The following is an 18025-nucleotide window of genomic DNA, read 5'->3' on the forward strand; positions in this document are numbered from 1 at the left end:
CGTTATCTCAAAAGTCTCTGTTGTAACCGTGTGGCAATATATATTATCAGCCGCTGAACATTAGTGGGCCTATGATGATTGGCCCTAATATTTTAGTCTATCCAATATTATGCAGATGTGAATAGCAACATCTAAACATCTCAAAATCAGTTCAATTACAATCTCTGCTCTAGTGATCTCACTGAATGGATGGCAATTTGATCCCACGCACGTCATCGGGTGCAATGCCCATTCGTTATTTAATGTATAAACCCGTTAACCCCACAGAGGCGCAGTCCGGGAAATCCGATGCATGAAGTCAAAGCATATGTGATATTTCAGGTTTGTTCCACTGTCATGTTTCATCTACAGTAGCCAAATCTAAATATAGACTGTCTGATGCTTTTTAAAAATTCCTCTCTGGGTCTCATTGCGTTGCACCTGTCACGCGGACAGATGTAGGCTAGGCTACATCCTCCCCAGTCTCATTGGCTATTCCGAGTTGTTGCTATGGTTCCAGACAGCGGATGCTGAGGCTTGCCATAACAGTCTTCCTATTGGTGCAAAGGGCATCAGGGTAATAAGTGATGTCGAAAAAAAGAACTAGCTCTATCAGACAACCTACTCAGAGAAAGAAAGACAGAAAGATGGGGGAGAGGGAAGGAGCAGAAAGAGAGGCTACCCACTGGGCACACACGTCAATTCAACACCTATTCCATGTTGGTTCAAAGTCATTTCATAGAAATGACATGGAAACAACGTTGATTCAACCAGTGTGTGCCCAGTGGGTAGGGAGTCAGTCAGACAGGGAGAGATGAAGGAGAGAAGCACAGTCTGATCACAAATACATTTAACTGGAATACACACACACACACACACACACACACACACACACACACACACACACACACACACACACACACACACACACCTTCATCTAAATATTGAAAGTTGAGTGGGGACACTAATAGAATTTAGGAAATATCTGAGCGATTACTAGGTGTCAGTACATGTTCTATTTGGGGATAAATGAGACTTTAGGAGGTCATATACCAACTTTTCTACAACAAACATGGAGATGCATACAAATTGCAATATCAAAAAGACATTTATGAAATACAATTCGGTATGCAACTTTTGATAATTACATTACACCATATTATAAATAATAATTTTGCATAGACAGGAACATGAATGCTGGCCCATCCACTTGGCAAAAAATCCAAATCAAAACCCATTGTTTTGGTATTTTTGTTAAAAACAAATAATCTGACACACCTATTGCACATAAAAATACATCAAAAAGTGAAAGGCATCTCAAAATGTTCTTAAAAGAGCCATCTCACAGTGTAGTCATACAGAAAAGCTACCAGACAGTCCAAAATAAAACTCAAAATCCCAACTTCACCTTTCCCCTACTGAAACCATTAGTCCTGGTAAGGCCCATGGGAGATGTAGTCCAGGTCGTATGTCTGTTGTCCTTTTGTACAATAGACAAATCATGAAGTCCTCACAGGTGCACTGTACGATGTTTCTCTTCCATTTCCTTTTTAGACAGTTTCTGTGTGTGTTTTGTCATTACATATGTGGCACGTTTGGTAAAGCAGCGAGTTTGAAGGCATTGAATCCATGTGGATCTTTAAAGATCTGCACAGAGAATCCCAAGCGGAAGAGTAAAGATATACTAAAGCAGTTCCTTTGCCTGTTTGTAGGATTAACAACACCTTCCCCCTATACAAAGTGAAGCACTTTGAGCACCAGGAAAGGTGCTACTGTGTATAAATCTAATCCATAATTTATGATACATGCTGAGAATTGAAGTATTAATTGAAGTACTAATCCTTAAAACATAGAATACAGGGGGAATCCTCAATTTCTAATCACTTGTGTTCCTGTCTCCCTCCTTCCCTTAGGCCAGGTTGTTGGGTCTCACCCATAAAGAATGATAGAGGCCTCCAGTGGCCAAAAGGCCGTGTTAGCATGGGAGCACCATTGAGGGCTTCCACCATTTTAATGCAGTCAACTGGGTGACAGTCAACTTCCTGTTGGAGTCATGTCCAATCAGCTCATCAGGAGGTATCAGCCAATTGTGAAGAATAAAATTGACTACTTAAAAATTGAGATGGCGCTGCCGGTGCGCTCACAGACGCCATAATGGGAACTATATAGGGATCCTTTCTCTATCATTCTCTATGGTCTCGCCCCTCCCTCCACTAACCCACATTGGCACTGATGCGTATCCACTGTAGAGCCTGTCTGGTGTACTGGACTGCATGAGCAATACTACTGTGGAGAGTCAACGGCCCCGACAGGGTGTTCAAGTAGTTAAAGAACTCTGGAAAGAGAGAGAGAGAGAGAGAGAGAGAGAGAGAGAGGGACAGAGAGAGAGAGAACGAAAGAGATAGAGAGAAAGCGGGGGTTAGATCACATCTAATAAAACACTGAAACCTAGTCTCAACAAACTGATCTCTCTCTCTCTCTCTCTCTCTCTCTCTCTCTCTCTCTCTAAAAAAACCCCAAAGAGGTCATTTCAGTCCATTTATTCATTTGCTAATAAAGAGGTAGCCTCTCTTACCCTTGTTGTCTCTGGCAAGGCTATCTGCTACCTCCCAGTACTCATAGCTGTAGAGGACACTGTTGGTGATGTTGAGGTGGTTTGCTGCCATCTGGTGGATACGTTGGGGAATGCTGATGAGGGAGGAGGGGGAGCTGCCAGTGTGAGAGCCCAGGGTGAGGGCTGAGGGGCTGGGGGAGAGGGACGAGGGAGGTCCCCCTGTGCCCCTGTCAATGAGAAGAACACAATGATACTTCACTAAGGAGAGTCAAATCAACGTAATACTACGTTCACAAATACATTGGAGTGATTGAGAAAGAGAGCGAGGGGGAGAGGGGATAAGAGAGACAGAGAGCGAGTCTTTCTTACTTTCCCGAGTCGCTCCAGATTGGGGGAGTAGTAGGCACTTTTGGAGAACTCTGGGACGACAGATAAAACACATTTACAATCTAACCAATCTAATCTAACATGTCTGCTTTTAATTGCATCACACTAAATCCAGCAGTTAAAATAGCTGCTGGTGAGGTTTGTACCTTAAAGTAGTCCAATAGAGCTTTGGAATACTTCAGGGCGTGATCCTTCTTTAAACGAAACATCTGCCAGTATAGGAGGGCAAGGCACCGGAAACTAGGGAACACACACACACACACACACACACACACACACACACACACACACACACACACACACACACACACACACACACACACACACACACACACACACACACACACACACACACACACACAGAGAGAGAGAAATGCCCAGTAAATAAATACATAATCCACATCCCATAGGTGATTATTTTCTAGGAGGGTAATAATAGACAAGAAATTACAAGGAGAAAGGGACATTAGCAATGTGCATGCCCCGCCCACCTCAGGATTCTCCGCCATTATTCCTCTGTTTTTGTGAGGTGTAAATTATTCCTCTGTTTTGTGAGGTGTAAATTCACTTGTCAAATAATTGTTGCTGGACTGATTTATTTAAAAAGAAAAGCAACGCACATTATAATTCTTGCTTGTTTTTTTTAATATATTTTTTAATTTCACCTTTATTTAACCAGGTAGGCCAGCTGAGAACAAGTTCTCATTTACAACTGCGACCTGGCCAAGATAAAGCAAAGCAGTGCGACACAAACAACACAGAGTTACACATGGAATAAACAAACGTACAGTCAATAACACAATAGAAAAAACCAAAAAGCATTTCCCTGTTGATGTTATGATTGTGCAATCGTGCATTATGCTGGCTCAAACACAAGCAAGTCCCCTTCAAAATGTCAGCAACGGCACATAGTGTTTTTTTTGTCTGAATCTATTCAATGCTGACGCTTGGACGCCCTCTGACGAACCATCAAACAGGCAAAGCATCAATACAGGACTAAGATCAAATCCTACTACACCGGCTCTGATGCTTGTCGGATGTGGCAAGGCTTGCAAACTATCACGGATTACAAAGGGAAACTCAGCCACGAGCTGCCTAGTGACACGAGCCCACCAGACGAGCTAAATGCCTTGTACGCTCACTTCGAGGCAAGCAACACTGAACCATGTGTGAGAGCACCAGCTGTTCAGGACAACTGTGTGATCACGCTCTCCGTAGCCGATGTGAGTAAGATGTTTAAACAGGTTAACATTAACAAGGCCGCAGGGCCAGACGGATTAAAAGGACGCATACTCAGAACATGCGCTGACCTGCTGGAAAGTGTCTTCACTGATATTTTTAACCTCTCCCTGACCCAGTCTGTAATACCTACATGTTCAAGCAGACCACCATAGTCACTGTTCCCAAGAACACCTAGGTAACCTGTCTAAATGACTGTCTCCCCGTAGCACTCACATCTGTAGCCATGAAATGCTTTGAAAGGCTGGTAATGGCTCATATCAACACCATCATCCCAGACACCCTGGACCCACTCCAATTTGCATACCGCCCCAACAGATCCACAGATGACGCAATCCTTATTGCTCTCCACATCGCCCTTTCCCACTTGGACAAAAGGAGCACCTATGTGAGAACGCTTTTAATTGACTACAGCTCAGCGTTCAACACCATAGTGCCCTCAAAGCTCATCACTAAGCTAAGGTTCCTGGGACTGAACACCTCCCTCTCCTGACGGGCTGCCCCAGGTGGTGAGGGTAGGCAACAACACATTTATCACACTGACCCTCAACACGGGGGCCCCTCAGGGGTGCATACTTAGTCCCCTCCTATACTTCCTGTTCACCCATGACTGCATGGCCACGCACGACTCCAAAACCATCATTAAGTTTGCAGACGACACAACGGTGGTAGGCCTGATCACAGACAACGATGAGACAGCCTATAGGGAGCAGTTTCGAGACATGGCAGTGTGATGCCAGGACAACATCCTCTCCCTCAACGTCAGCAAGATAAAATAGCTGATTGTGGACTATAGGAAATGGAGGGCCAAGTACACCCCCATTCACATCGACAGGGCTGTAGTGGAGCGGGTAGAGAGCTTCACATTCCTCGGTGTCCACATCACTAAGGACCTATAATGGTCCAAACAAACCAACACAGTCGTGAAGAGGGCACGGCAACGCCTCTTCCCTCTCAGGAGGCTCAAAAGATTTAGCATGGGCCCTCAGATCCTCAAAAAGTTCTACAGCTGCACCGCTGAGAGCATCTTGACTGGCTGCATCACCACTCGGTATGGCAACTGCTTGGCATCCGACCGCAAGGCGCTATATCACTGGGGCCGAGTTCCCTGTCATCCAGGACATCTATATCAGGTGGTGTCAGAGGAAGGCCCTAAAAATGGTAAAAGACTACAGCCATAGACTGTTCGCTCTGCTACCGCACGGCAAGCAGTACCGATGTACCAAGTCTGGAACCAACAGGACCTTGAACAGCATCTAATTCCAAGCCATAAAACTGCTAAATAGTTAGTTAAAAAGTTAACCAAATAACTACCCAAACTATCCGCATTGACCCTTGTTGCAAGAACTTTTGGGACACATCACATACGCTGCTTCTACTGTTTATTATTTGTCACTTTATCCCTAGTTATATGTACATATCTACTTTATTTACCTCGTACACCTGCACATCATCTCGGTACTGGTACCCCCTGTATATTGCCAAGTTACCGTTACTCATTGTGTATTTATTATACATTTTATTATTGTGCTTAACTTTTTTATTATTTCTCTATTTTATTTCTCTCTACATTGTTGGGAAGGTACGTAAGCGTTTCTCTGTTAGTGTACACCTGTTGTTTAAGAAGCATTTAACAAATAACATTTGATTTGATTTGACAGGGATTAAATGCACAAACAATATTTATATCACAAGAAAGACAAGAAAGCGATTGTTGCACAGGTGGGTGTTAATTTTTGTAGCGTTTGAAAAAGTTGAGATTTAATGTTTACAAATTAGGCCTAACTCAGCCACAATGGAAGCCGCTCCCAAAAATGAACAATCAACATCAACTATTTCTGTGCTTGAAAATTCTAGAGCAGGGCATTTAGGTTAGGTGACTATCCTTTTCTCAAACACAGTCTCCATCTAATGTTGAATATGCATGAGGATTTGACAAAAACAATCATGATTATGAATCAAAACCATGGTGAAAGCTGGGAGATTGTGAGGGGTTGGTAGGCCTACCATAGGAATATGCTGATTGTATAGAGAGTAGGCCTACTTTTATGCTATTCTTTTTAATTTTGCCCAAATTAGTTGGTATTTCCAGAAGTTTACTCCATCAATGTAATCACAAAATACATAAATAGGCCATATATGGTTTAAAGAAATGTTGGCATGGTTGTTTCAAAGAAGAAAACATTTGATATTTAACATTAAATTGAAATTGCCGCCTAAACTGTCTGGATTCCATAGATTTTCTGGATCTCATTAAACAAAGGTTCAGTCAATGTTTCTTGGGTTTTTAAAATTCAAAACGCGTTGAGTATCTTACCCCATTATGCAGCTTTTACATTGATCAGAACTTTATTTTTGACCTTTCACCAATTTGGACAATCGTTGCTAGTGACATACCACAGTACGGCCAACTGTTGGTCTTCCTGTCTGGCCCCTGGGCCAGAGTGGTTCTTCAGCTTCATGGCGTACCTGACAACCACAGAGGATCACTGTTACAGTGTGTGTGTGTGTGTGTGTGTGTGTGTGTGTGTGTGTGTGTGTGTGTGTGTGTGTGTGTGTGTGTGTGTGTGTGTGTGTGTGTGTGTGTGAGAGAGTGTCTGTGTGAATGTGTGTGTGTGCGTGTGTGTGTGTTTGTCTCACCTGATAAGCTCTACTGTCTCTGCGTACATGGTATAGGGGGACTTGGCCTCCAGTGGTCCCTCCTCCATAGCTTTTCCACACTCCATGAAGGAGAGAGCAGCATCCACATAGTTCACTGCCTTCCCCAGCTTATCCACCTGAGACAGTGAGAGAGAGATACTGGGTAAGTGAGATAGGAAATGAATGAAGTTGTAAAAGGGTCCTTATCATTTTAGCCAACTTATCTTAAAAATGTTACTGATATCTTTGAAACAGTCTTAAAGTGGCAATATGTAACTTTTTGGGCGAACCGACTAAATTCACATTCGGTTTGAAAGTAAGTCTAAGAAGCTGCAGATCTGTTCGATACGCGCTATTTCTATGCTTCCTGGTCTTAAGTTTTGTTTTTGCTTCTTTCCCTACCGTTTTTATTACACCAGCTTCAAACAACTGAAACAACAATATCTTTGCTTATGAAAAATATCTATTTCACAGCGGTTTAGACGGTACAATGATTCTCTACACTATACTAACTAGCTTATTTTGTCACAGAAACTGAAATTAGGCGAACTATCAGAGTTTTAGCAACCAGAAAATGGCGGAGCGATTTTTAACATTCCTAACTCAGTGTTAGAACAGTCCTTCTGGTCCTAATCCAGTCCTGAACCAGTCTCACCATGGCATCTGCACGATGCTTCATCCTCTTGGCTTCATGCATGTAGTACTCAGCATGATGTGGGCTACAGAGGGATGGAGAGGGGGAGGAAGTCAATAGGAAAGAGCATATGATTAGGTGGTAGCTACTGACTGCTTCTGATGGTCTAGGTTGGGCTGTAGAATGTGGTCTTTAAGACTGACAGTGGCCTTATTTTTCAGTCAGGCACTCACGGTTCATGGTTGGTTACGGTTCCTCTCTGTCCCCCTGCCCGTTGTAAAGGAGGTCCCCATGGTTCACACTCGGGCTGAGGCTGCCCTGACACCCCAACACAACACTCAACCTCCATCTTAGGCTCTGGGTTCTGTGTTTTGATGGGGGGCTTGGTAGGGTCGGGGGTGTCAGAGAGAGGGGACATTGGCCTCTTACTGCCCAGATAGTCCTCCAAGAACCTGCTCACACATACAACCCCCGGAAATACTCAGTCAGCACGTTTTACAGTGTTTATGTATGCATCAGCGTGTGTATATATACTGTAGTTTTCACCTGGATTCACCTGGTCAGTCTATATCATGGAAAGAGCAGGTGTCCTTAATGTTTTGTCCACTCAGTGTATATATGTGTTTGTGTGTATGTGTGTTTGTGTGTGTGTGTGTGTGTGTGTGTGTGTGTGTGTGTGTGTGTGTGTGTGTGTATTAGAGTGTGTATAAGTGTCAATGAGAGTGTGTATGAGAGTGTGTATACGTGTGTATGAGAGTGTGTGTTCCAGTCTCACCCGTTGTGTCTGGTGTCTGAGTGAGCGTCTAGACGTCTGTGCGTTGTAGACTCCGTGTGGGCAGAGGGGCCGTTGGTCTGGGAGTTGCTCCTCTTACTCTCTCTGTGGTGCTGGACTCCATTCTCTGACTGGGAGGAAACATGCATATTACGGCAGAACCACGGACACCAGGCTATTGTAGTTGTGAAGTAACAGTGACTTCAGGTCACAGTAAAGCATGACATTAGTATTCCATGATAAACTAGCTACAGTGCAACTATCTTGTTTACACTGGAGGTCTATAGAAAAAAAAGGAGTGTGTGTGTTACCTTGCGTTTCCTCTTGCTGTCTCCTCTCTCTGTCTCGGGGATGCACAGGTGTCTCATGGCTTCTTTCTGCTTGACAGAGGCAGAGGAGGAGGAAGAGTGTTTGTGAGAGGCTGGGGTGCCTGTCGTAGTATCAGGCACTCTGTTGAGCAGGGAGAGGTCTATCTGCACCACCAAGTTTCTCAGGCCTCGATGGGAGGCTGCGGCCAGCTCACGACGTCCAAACGGGACCAGGGTGTAGAGTTTCTGCTTCCCCTGGATTTGCTGCCCCTGGCCTGGGTTGGATGCGGTGGTGCGCCAGGGGTAGAGCACTCTGGGCCTGCTATCCGCGGGCCTCCCCGGGCCCTGGTACCCTCTCCTGGGGATGGGACGCTGGCTTGATGTGGAGTCGGCCGGGACTTTGGAGACGTTGGGAGGCAGATCGGGCTCCGAGTCGGACTCTGAAGAGGATGAGGAGTCCGTGGGTGGGACGACAGGAGTGGGGGCGGAGGGTGATGGTGGAGGGGAAGGGTCCGGCTGAGACTGTCTCACTTCCTCCTCCTCACTCTTCCTCCTCCTCTTTTTCTTGGTCCCGTGGCGCTGTGGGTCGATGGGATGGTGGCGGCGCTCACTGTTGGTGTGAGGTCTCTGCTTGGGCTGGACCGCTTGCCATTCACCTCTCTGCTGCTGCTGCTCCTTCCACCTCCTCTTGCGCTTCTCCTCCTTCTCTCTCTCCTCCCTTCTCCTCTTTCTCTCCTCTACGTCCTCTTCCTCCTCTTCCTCTGAGCTCTGGACCCAGGGGTGTCTAAGCAACTGCTCCTCCGCCAGTCTTCTCTCTCCCTGTCTCTCCCCCTTTCTTTCCTTCTGTTTCTTCCCCTGCCTCTCTTCTTGTTTTTCTGTCTGTCTCTCTACCTCATGTTCCCCCTTTCCCTCTGTCTGCCTGTCTACCTTCCTCTTTGTTGCATGGGTTTCTCTCCGGTTGTCCACCTCCTGTTCTCTCTCCCTGGATTGGGGTTTCCTCTGTGGAAGCTTTGAGTGGGGAGCAGGGGCCCAGGACTTGACTTTGGGTCTAGGGCTGGGGCTGGATTTAGCGCGAGGCTCAGAACTAGCTTTGGAGTTAGGCAGAGAATGTGGCTTTGGGCTGGATTTGGAACAGTGACCAACTCTGCTGCTGGTGTCTCTGCTAGGGTCTGTGGTGGGTAAGTGCTTGGCCCTGGGTGTGGGACTGAGACTGGTACTGAGTCTGGTTGTCAAACTAGGCCCACTACTGGGCCTGGGGTTGGAGTTGGAATTATGGCTGTGTCTGCTACTCTCCTTGGGCCTTTGTCCAGAGGTTGATAGGTGTTGGCTTTTGGGGGCTAGAGTGCATGCGTGTTTCAAGCTAGGCTGAGAATGAAGCTTGGGATTCGAGTTGGGACTAGGCCTGGATCTGTGTTTGTGCCTGTGGCTCAGCTCAGCGCTCAGAGCAGGGGCTGCCTTGGCTGTGGTCTTGGGAGTGGGAACAGGCTGGCTCTGTGTGGATTTAGGCCTCGAGCTGTGCTGAGGCGGAGGCTGAGGATATGGACTGTGTCTTGGCTTGCTCTTGTGCTCAGTGCTGGGTACAGGGGCAATCCACGGCCTGATTTTAGGTCTATGGCTCGGGCTGGTTGTTAGGCTAGGCCACGTGGGAGGCCTGAGGCTTTCCTGATGAGGACTCCGAACCTGAGGATAGTGGCGGGGGCTAGAATGAGTAAGGCTAGGACTAGGACTCCTAGGGGGGTGCTGGGGAATGGAACTAAGGCTGCAGGTGGCTCTGGGGCTTGGGAAGGGGCTCGGATAGACACTGGGGACCGGGCTAGGGATGGGGCTGTGTCTTGGGGTGGGGCTAGGACAAGGACTGGAACAGGGGCTGGGGCTGGGGCAGGGGCTGTAGCCAGGGCTAGGCCGAGGGCTATGCCTGGGGCTGTAGTTGAAGCGCGGGCTGGAAACAGGGCTCTGGCTGGGGCTGTAGTCCTCTCTGATCCCCCAGGGTCTGGATGGAGATGGGGCTCTTTGGGGGTCTGGGGAGAGCGACCGGTGCTCTGTAGCTCTCTGGGTGTGGTCGTGATTGCTGGGATCCTGGTCGCAGGAAGAGGATTCTTTGGGGACTTTTTTCAGCCACTTATCCAGCTGCCACTGAGTGGTGGAGGGGTGATATATCTGAGAAAACAGAGAGAGGAAGATGAGAGGATGGAGACGGATGACAGATTTAAGGAGAGAGGGATGAGGGGAGAAACAGTCAGGTATGCTCAACAACGGAGAGGGATCATGTGATACAGGTTGACTTTGATATATCCACATTGGTTTTAAATACTAACTTGCACTATAATTAACTTGCAGAAAGTGCTTGGACTATATTCAATCAAAACAGATAACCTGGTCTTGGGGTTAAGCCAAAAACAACAATCGTCCTGATCAGCGAGAAAAATACTATTTATATATATATATTTGTATTTATTTATTTCACCTTTATTTAACCAGGTAGGCTAGTTGAGAACAAGTTCTCATTTACAACTGTGACCTGGCCAAGATAAAGCAAAGCAGTTCGACACATACAACAACACGGAGTTACACATGGAATAAACAAACATACAGTCAATAATACAGTAGAAAAAGTCTATATACAGTGTGTGCAAATGAGGTAGGATAAGGGAGGTAAGGCAATAAATAGGCCATGGTGGCGAAGTAATTACAATATAGCAATTAAACACTGGAATGGTAGATGTGCAGAAGATGGAATCCACACACATCTGCCCTGACATTTCCTACTACCACTGGAATCCACACACATCTGCCCTGACATTTCCTACCACCACTGGAATCCACACACATCTGCCCTGACATTTCCTACTACCACTGGAATCCACACACATCTGCCCTGACATTTCCTACCTCCACTGGAATCCACACACATCTGCCCTGACATTTCCTACCACCACTGGAATCCACACACATCTGCCCTGACATTTCCTACCTCCACTGGAATCCACACACATCTGCCCTGACATTTCCTACCACCACTGGAATCCACACACATCTGCCCTGACATTTCCTACCTCCACTGGAATCCACACACATCTGCCCTGACATTTCCTACCTCCACTGGAATCCACACACATCTGCCCTGACATTTCCTACTACCACTGGAATCCACACACATTTGCCCTGACAGAGGCTAAAGCCCCCTCCCATTTATCTAATGACTCACACACTGGCTGTTTATTCTGCCTAACAATTCACTCAGTAACCCAGAAAGGGAAGAAGAGAGTTTTAAAAAGAAGAGGATATACTCACTGCTTTCCTGCTCTTTCTCTTTTCTTTATGTTTCTCTCCTCCCCCTCTATCTCCCTCTCTCCAGTAGCTGACCAGAGTTATTTAAACCTCTACTCCTCTACTCAAACACTGCCCCCCTTCCCTCATTCCCTTTTCCAGAGAAGACACTGCGTCTCTTGTACCCTCTCTGCCTCCTGCCTCCCTCCCTCCCTCCCTCCCTCCCTCCCTCCCTCCCTCCCTCCCTCCCTCCCTCCCTCCCTCCCTCCCTCCCTCCCTCCCTCCCTCCCTCCCTCTACCTGGAACTCTGGAGCACTCTTTCCTACCCCCCCTCCCCACCCATCCAAAACATACCCGGTTGAAACCCTAGTTCGAATTGGATCATCCATAGATAAGATCTCTCTTGAGCTTGGAGATGGATTCTATTTCAGTTGAGGAAGGAAACTCCCAATGTTCTTTGCATGATTTTCAGGACCTAGTTTGTCAATTCTCAGTTTGTTCTGGCTTGGCACTATTTGACAAGAAGGCAATAGAAATCAGTAAATAAATATACTCCCCCCCCCCCAGCCTCACCACCTCTATTGGGGCCTGATATACCGCATGTACAGTAATAGACCCAGCTATGGTCATACACAGACACATAGGGCCTTCTATTCATACAGGCAGTAGAAGCAGGTTTCCCCTACTCAACTCTCTCTGCATAGCTAACCTAAACCCCCAACTACTGTCCCCCTATTTCGACAATATCCCCCCACCACCAGCTCCTCCTCAAGTAAAGACCTATTATTCACCACTGTTTATAAACACACCACTCTTTCTCTCTCTCTCTCTCTCTCTCTCTCTCTCTCTCTCTCTCTCTCTCTCCACTGTGCATTTACATGCTTGTAACTCAGTGCCAATGAAACTGCTAACCCATTCCATTTGAAAGCTTCCCTTACCTTTAGTTTAGCTTAGTTGGGCGTAAGCTGGCGTAGCATAGAGAGTCTGTAGTTGGTTATTAGTGTGGGAGACTGTCATGCTAACTGCTAATGAAATGTTAGCGTGAAACTGAATCTCCGGGACTCCCACCTCCCGTGGGCTTTCCTATTTGGGACTGGGCTTGTTGACATGACACCCAGACTCTAATTCCTACAGCAACTCCCCTCCGCCTTCCTCCCCCTGCATACCCCTCCCCCTGCTTCCTCCCCCTGGTCTCACCCCCTCCCTAGAGTAGCTCACGTGCATTCCTAATTCCTGCCTCCCCTCCCCCTCCCCCTCCCAGATAGATTTCACTTGCTTTGGCAATGTAAACATATGTTTCCCATGCCAATAATGCCCTTTGAATGGAATTGAATGGGATTGAGAGAGAATCTGAAATGAGAGGAGGCAGAGAGAAAAAATAGAGTAAAACGGTATAAGAGGCAAAAGGGTATAAGAGGCCAAAGGGTATAAGAGACCAAAGGGTATAAGAGGCCAAAGGGTATAAGAGGCCAAAGGGTATAAGAGGCCAAAGGGTATAAGAGGCTAAAGGGTATAAGAGGCCAAAGGGTATAAGAGGACCAAAGGGTATAAGAGGCTAAAGGGTATAAGAGGCTAAAGGGTATAAGAGGCTAAAGGGTATAAGAGGCTAAAGGGTATAAGAGGCTAAAGGGTATAAGAGGCTAAAGGGTATAAGAGGCCAAAGGGTATAAGAGGCTAAAGGGTAAAAGAGGCCAAAGAGTATAAGAGGCCAAAGGGTATAAGAGGCTAAAGGGTATAAGAGGCTAAAGGGTATAAGAGGCTAAAGGGGGAGAGAAAAATCTCTAAAAGAGAGAGATTGAGAAATACCATGAAAGAGAGGCAGCTAAAGAGAGATATGGTGTAGAGACAGAGAGACAGCAGTGTGACAGAAAGTGAGCGTGGGGGTACTACCTCCTTGGTGCAGCCAAGGGCCTGAGCATCGGTGGGTGTCCCAGGATCGGAGTGTGTTTCTGGGCTTGGGCTAAGGGAGCGCTGGCTACTGCTCTCCTCCTCCAATTCACTGTAGGAGTCTGAGCCTGAAGAGTCTGAGCTGGAATGTCTCACCCTCCCACCATGTGTGTGTGTGTGCTGCTCCGACAGACTGTCAATCAACACACACACCAGAGGGGTCAGATTACACACAGATACACAAACACACAGATGCACGAACACACACACACACACACACACACACACACACACACACACACACACACACACACACACACACACACACACACACACACACACACACACACACACACGTAATGCAGTAGACACATCTAGTACCTGTTGTTACCAACCCAGAGGGCTGACTGTTCAGGGCCCTAGTAGAGAGATGACAGAGAAGGGAGGTCAAAGAGACTGATGTCATTCATTATGTACAGCATGATCTTCATTTCACCAGTATTGTACACACCTTCAGTATTGTACACACCTTCAAATACACCTTCAGCAACATGAGTTAAACATTTAGTCCATAATGTTGCTTGATCGATGGCTATGCTATTAGCCTGCCAAAATTAGATTACATATACTGTTATACTGTTATACTGCAATACTGTTACTATAACCATGTGTTAGTGCGGGTTTTCAGTTAATTTATGTAAATCACGAAGCTCATCTGCATTTCCTATGGGGCAGGAGCATTTATCCACAACACAAGAGTGATCTGTCAACAATAAGCAAGCAGTGGAACTCCTGTGCTGCTCATATTGAAGTGCTATTGGATAGGTGAAAACAATATGGCAAAAGCATGCCAGACAATTTCAGCTTCCAGTTCTATCAAATCAATACAGATGGAGAGATGGAAACAAGAAGGGGATGTCACTTTGGACATGCGTGTGTGTGCGAAATGCATCTCCATTCTGACAAAGAGAGCACAGACAGCTCCCTCAGAAAGCAACTATTCCAACTCTCCAGCCTCTCTCTCTCTCTCTCTCTCTCTCTCTCTCTCTCTCTCTCTCTCTCCTTCTCCTTCTTCCAGTTTTCACTCCAGCCCTGGCCCAGAACCACACTCACTGCAGGGAGCCCCTCTCACTCTTCTCCCCCCTCTCTTCCTACCAACCCTTCCAACTAACTGTTTCTCTTCTCTTCTTCTTATGTTGTTCATACAACTTCAAATAAGAGGTGTAGCCAACTTACTCATTTACAAAGTCCTGTTACTAGTTACCCCCCAAGATATTTTGGCTTCCTTTTTTTTTAAACTGTGCAGTAGGATGAACATAGAGAAGGGTTGGAGGGAGCAGAAAGGAATGGTGGAGGGAGGAAGGGTGGAGGGGAGGGGAGGAGGGAGGAAAGAGAAAGGGCGGATGGAAGTAAGGAAACATTTAGCTCAGGTCATGAGAGAGAGAGAGAGAGAGAGAGAGAGAGAGAGAGAGAGAGAGACATTCTGAAATGTTGTAACCATTTTCGAAAAGGTTTGTAGAATGTTCCTGGGCTTCCCTACCTTGTCAGCATCATCATCGTCACTGCTGAGCTTCAAGTCATCAGCGAGCATGCTGGGAAAAATGAGAAAAACATATGTCAAGAGGAAAGACCAAAGTAAAGTAATGGTACTCTAAAGTACACTAAAAGTGAAGTATGAAGTACAGTATACAAGGGCTATAATGTCTAGTTTTGAGGGGTAATGAGGTACATGCCACCTCTGAGTGAGAAAGAGGATATAAAGAGTTAATAAGCTAGGAGACTCTTTGTTCTGCTACTGGAAAAGTTCACACAAATGTCAGGTCACCTTTGGCCTGGTGTCCTGGTGTTTTTACGTCATGTTTGTTGCACAACTAAAACGGACAGATTAGTACTATTTCCCCTCTCTCTGTGTGTGTGTGTGTGTGTGTGTGTGTGTGTGTGTGTGTGTGTGTGTGTGTGTGTGTGTGTGTGTGTGTGTGTGTGTGTGTGTGTGTGTGTGTGTGTGTGTGTGTGTGTGTGTGTGTGGATTACAGCCCCGGCACTGTTCGGGGACCTTAGGTAGAATATATTTCTTGTGTCCCACTTACGATTTGTGAGGCACCAGGTGAGGGTGGGTCATCCCCCCGAGCTGCAAGAGAGAGGGAGTGAGGACACACACACACACACACACACACACACACACACACACACACACACACACACACACACACACACACACACACTGGTATGACAAACATATTCATTCTTATAACATAATCCTGAGCAGCTTGACAGAGAATGGTTACAGACACACACACACAGATACACCCACACACAAATACACACACCTTAGACTATGAATACATACGTTGTTTGTGCTGAGTAGCGTGCTGCTTTGCGTCCTAGAGAGAGAGAGAGATAGATTGATAAGGTTTAAAGACCCCCCCCCCACACACACACATACACATACACACACACACACACACACACACACACACACACACACACACACACACACACACACACACACACACACACACACACACACACACACACACACACACACACACACACACAGGCCTACTTTAGGGTTGTAGAGGAAGCACTGGGCCTGGCCTCCTCCTGAGGGTTGCTGGGACAGCCAGCAGTGGTTCATGTCCTGGGGGTATGAAGGTTAGAGGTTAGAGGTCACAGAGATTGGATAGACTTTACTAACATTACTGACAAGCATCTGCACACGCACACGCACACACACACACACACACACACACACACACACACACACACACACACACACACACACACACACACACACACACACACACACACACACACACACACACACACACACCACAGTATAAGAATTTGAGTTTTCTGGGGTTGACTCATGGTACAGGCTTAAGTGCCCTATGAGGATATTTTTGCCAATAGAAGGTGAATGGCACTAGAGGGAGTGCTGTGCTATTTATCATGACTCATGACTCCCTCTGAAACAGTGGCTCAGATGACTCTCTACTTCCCTGATTATAGTGGTGTAAAGTACTTACCGTTTTTTACGATTGCTTACACACTAAAATGTAACTTTTCCCACAATTAGCAAAACCTTACACTCAAGGAGCAAAACACAAGGCTAGATTTGCACAACTGTAAGCACATTGTCAGCTTCACACTATTTGCAAAACATTACACACAGTGATTTGTAAAACACTAAACACACTTGTATACATCAGACGCAGAAGTATATCATGATGTCACTTCCTTGCAATTCCAAAGCACTGACTGTCAAATGACCACACCTATGAGCCAATCTGTTTAACACAGCCATCAGGTGCACAAACACATGATTGCTAAATTGTAGACACACCAATCAGGTTTAAGCACTATAAAAATGTAGCAGGTAGGTTCACCAAGGTAGGTTCAACCAAAATGGAAGGAGTCAGAAGAAGAGTGAGGGTGAGAGGAGGAGTACAAAGAGGAGGAGAAGGAGGTAGAGGAAGAGGCAGAGGCCGAGCCAGAGGTCGAGGAAGACCTGAAGCAGGAGGAGAACGTGCACAAAGAAGAAGAGGACCAAACTTATCAAATGACATTCGTGCAACACTAGTGGACCATGTTGTGAACCACGGATTGACGCTGAGGGAGGCTGGACTGAGAGTTCAGACAAATCTTAGCAGATATACAGTGGCATCTGTCATAAGGACTTTTCGACAGGAAAACAGGTAAAAGAAGATCTGTCTACAGTTACAGTAATCAGCCGCTTATTGTATGCACCATATCAGCACTTGTGATACCCCTTCCTGTGACATTGTACAGTAAGTTACATGTATTATTCTCTACATAGGATTGAGGATCGGGAACGACAAGGAGGAAGGGGGCCCATATTCACGCAAGAACAAGAGAGAGAGATAATAAACATGGTTTTGGCCAATAATGCTATCAGGCTCAGAGAACTACAAGCCAACATTATCGGTGACCATGTCCATCAGGTCTCTCAGTTAACACTGGCACGCATCCTGAAAAGACATCAGGTTCAAATGAAACAACTTTATCAAGTGCCTTTTGAGCGGAATTCAGAGAGGGTCAAACGGCTGCGGCATGAGTATGTGGAGGTTTGTATTGTTCACTTTAGCACTGTGATGTTGCATACTGCACACATGACTTTTTTACATTGACTGTATACTAGACCTATCCTGAACTACACAATCTTGTCTTTCACTGTATTTCAGGGAGTTTTGCAGATGGATGATGAGGAAATCCTGCATGAATTCATATATATTGTTGAGGCAGGGTTCAACCTCACAAAGCAAGAAGGAGAGGCAGAAATATCATTGGCCACAGGGCTATAATCAATGTCCCAGGGCAACGTGGGGGTAACATCACCC

General features: G+C 46.2%; 1 protein-coding gene across 4 annotated transcripts in view; it reads right to left on the reverse strand.

Annotated features, from left to right (window-relative positions):
* Positions 1-1068: 1068 nt before the first annotated feature.
* aff3 (AF4/FMR2 family, member 3) overlaps positions 1069-18025 on the reverse strand; it is a 30702-nt gene continuing 13745 nt past the window's right edge. For 3 of the 4 annotated variants that reach the window (XM_045704590.1, XM_045704592.1, XM_045704591.1), the window contains 16 exons: positions 16231-16305; positions 16015-16048; positions 15755-15795; positions 15208-15259; positions 14049-14086; positions 13671-13860; positions 8517-10670; positions 8209-8336; positions 7667-7885; positions 7455-7518; positions 6800-6936; positions 6557-6628; positions 3067-3160; positions 2903-2952; positions 2555-2760; positions 1069-2314 (listed from right to left, as the gene is read on the reverse strand). In XM_045704590.1, coding sequence (XP_045560546.1) covers positions 2193-2314; positions 2555-2760; positions 2903-2952; positions 3067-3160; positions 6557-6628; positions 6800-6936; positions 7455-7518; positions 7667-7885; positions 8209-8336; positions 8517-10670; positions 13671-13860; positions 14049-14086; positions 15208-15259; positions 15755-15786 — 3558 coding nt within the window. In that variant the 5' untranslated portion in view covers positions 15787-15795; positions 16015-16048; positions 16231-16305 and the 3' untranslated portion in view covers positions 1069-2192. Of the gene's footprint in view, positions 2315-2554; positions 2761-2902; positions 2953-3066; positions 3161-6556; positions 6629-6799; positions 6937-7454; positions 7519-7666; positions 7886-8208; positions 8337-8516; positions 10671-13670; positions 13861-14048; positions 14087-15207; positions 15260-15754; positions 15796-15994; positions 16049-16230; positions 16306-18025 lie in introns of all 4 variants that reach the window. The other variant, XM_045704594.1, reaches the window with a different exon arrangement.

Source organism: Salmo salar, chromosome ssa21 (genome assembly GCF_905237065.1).
Source record: "Salmo salar chromosome ssa21, Ssal_v3.1, whole genome shotgun sequence".
Lineage (NCBI taxonomy): Eukaryota > Metazoa > Chordata > Actinopteri > Salmoniformes > Salmonidae > Salmo > Salmo salar.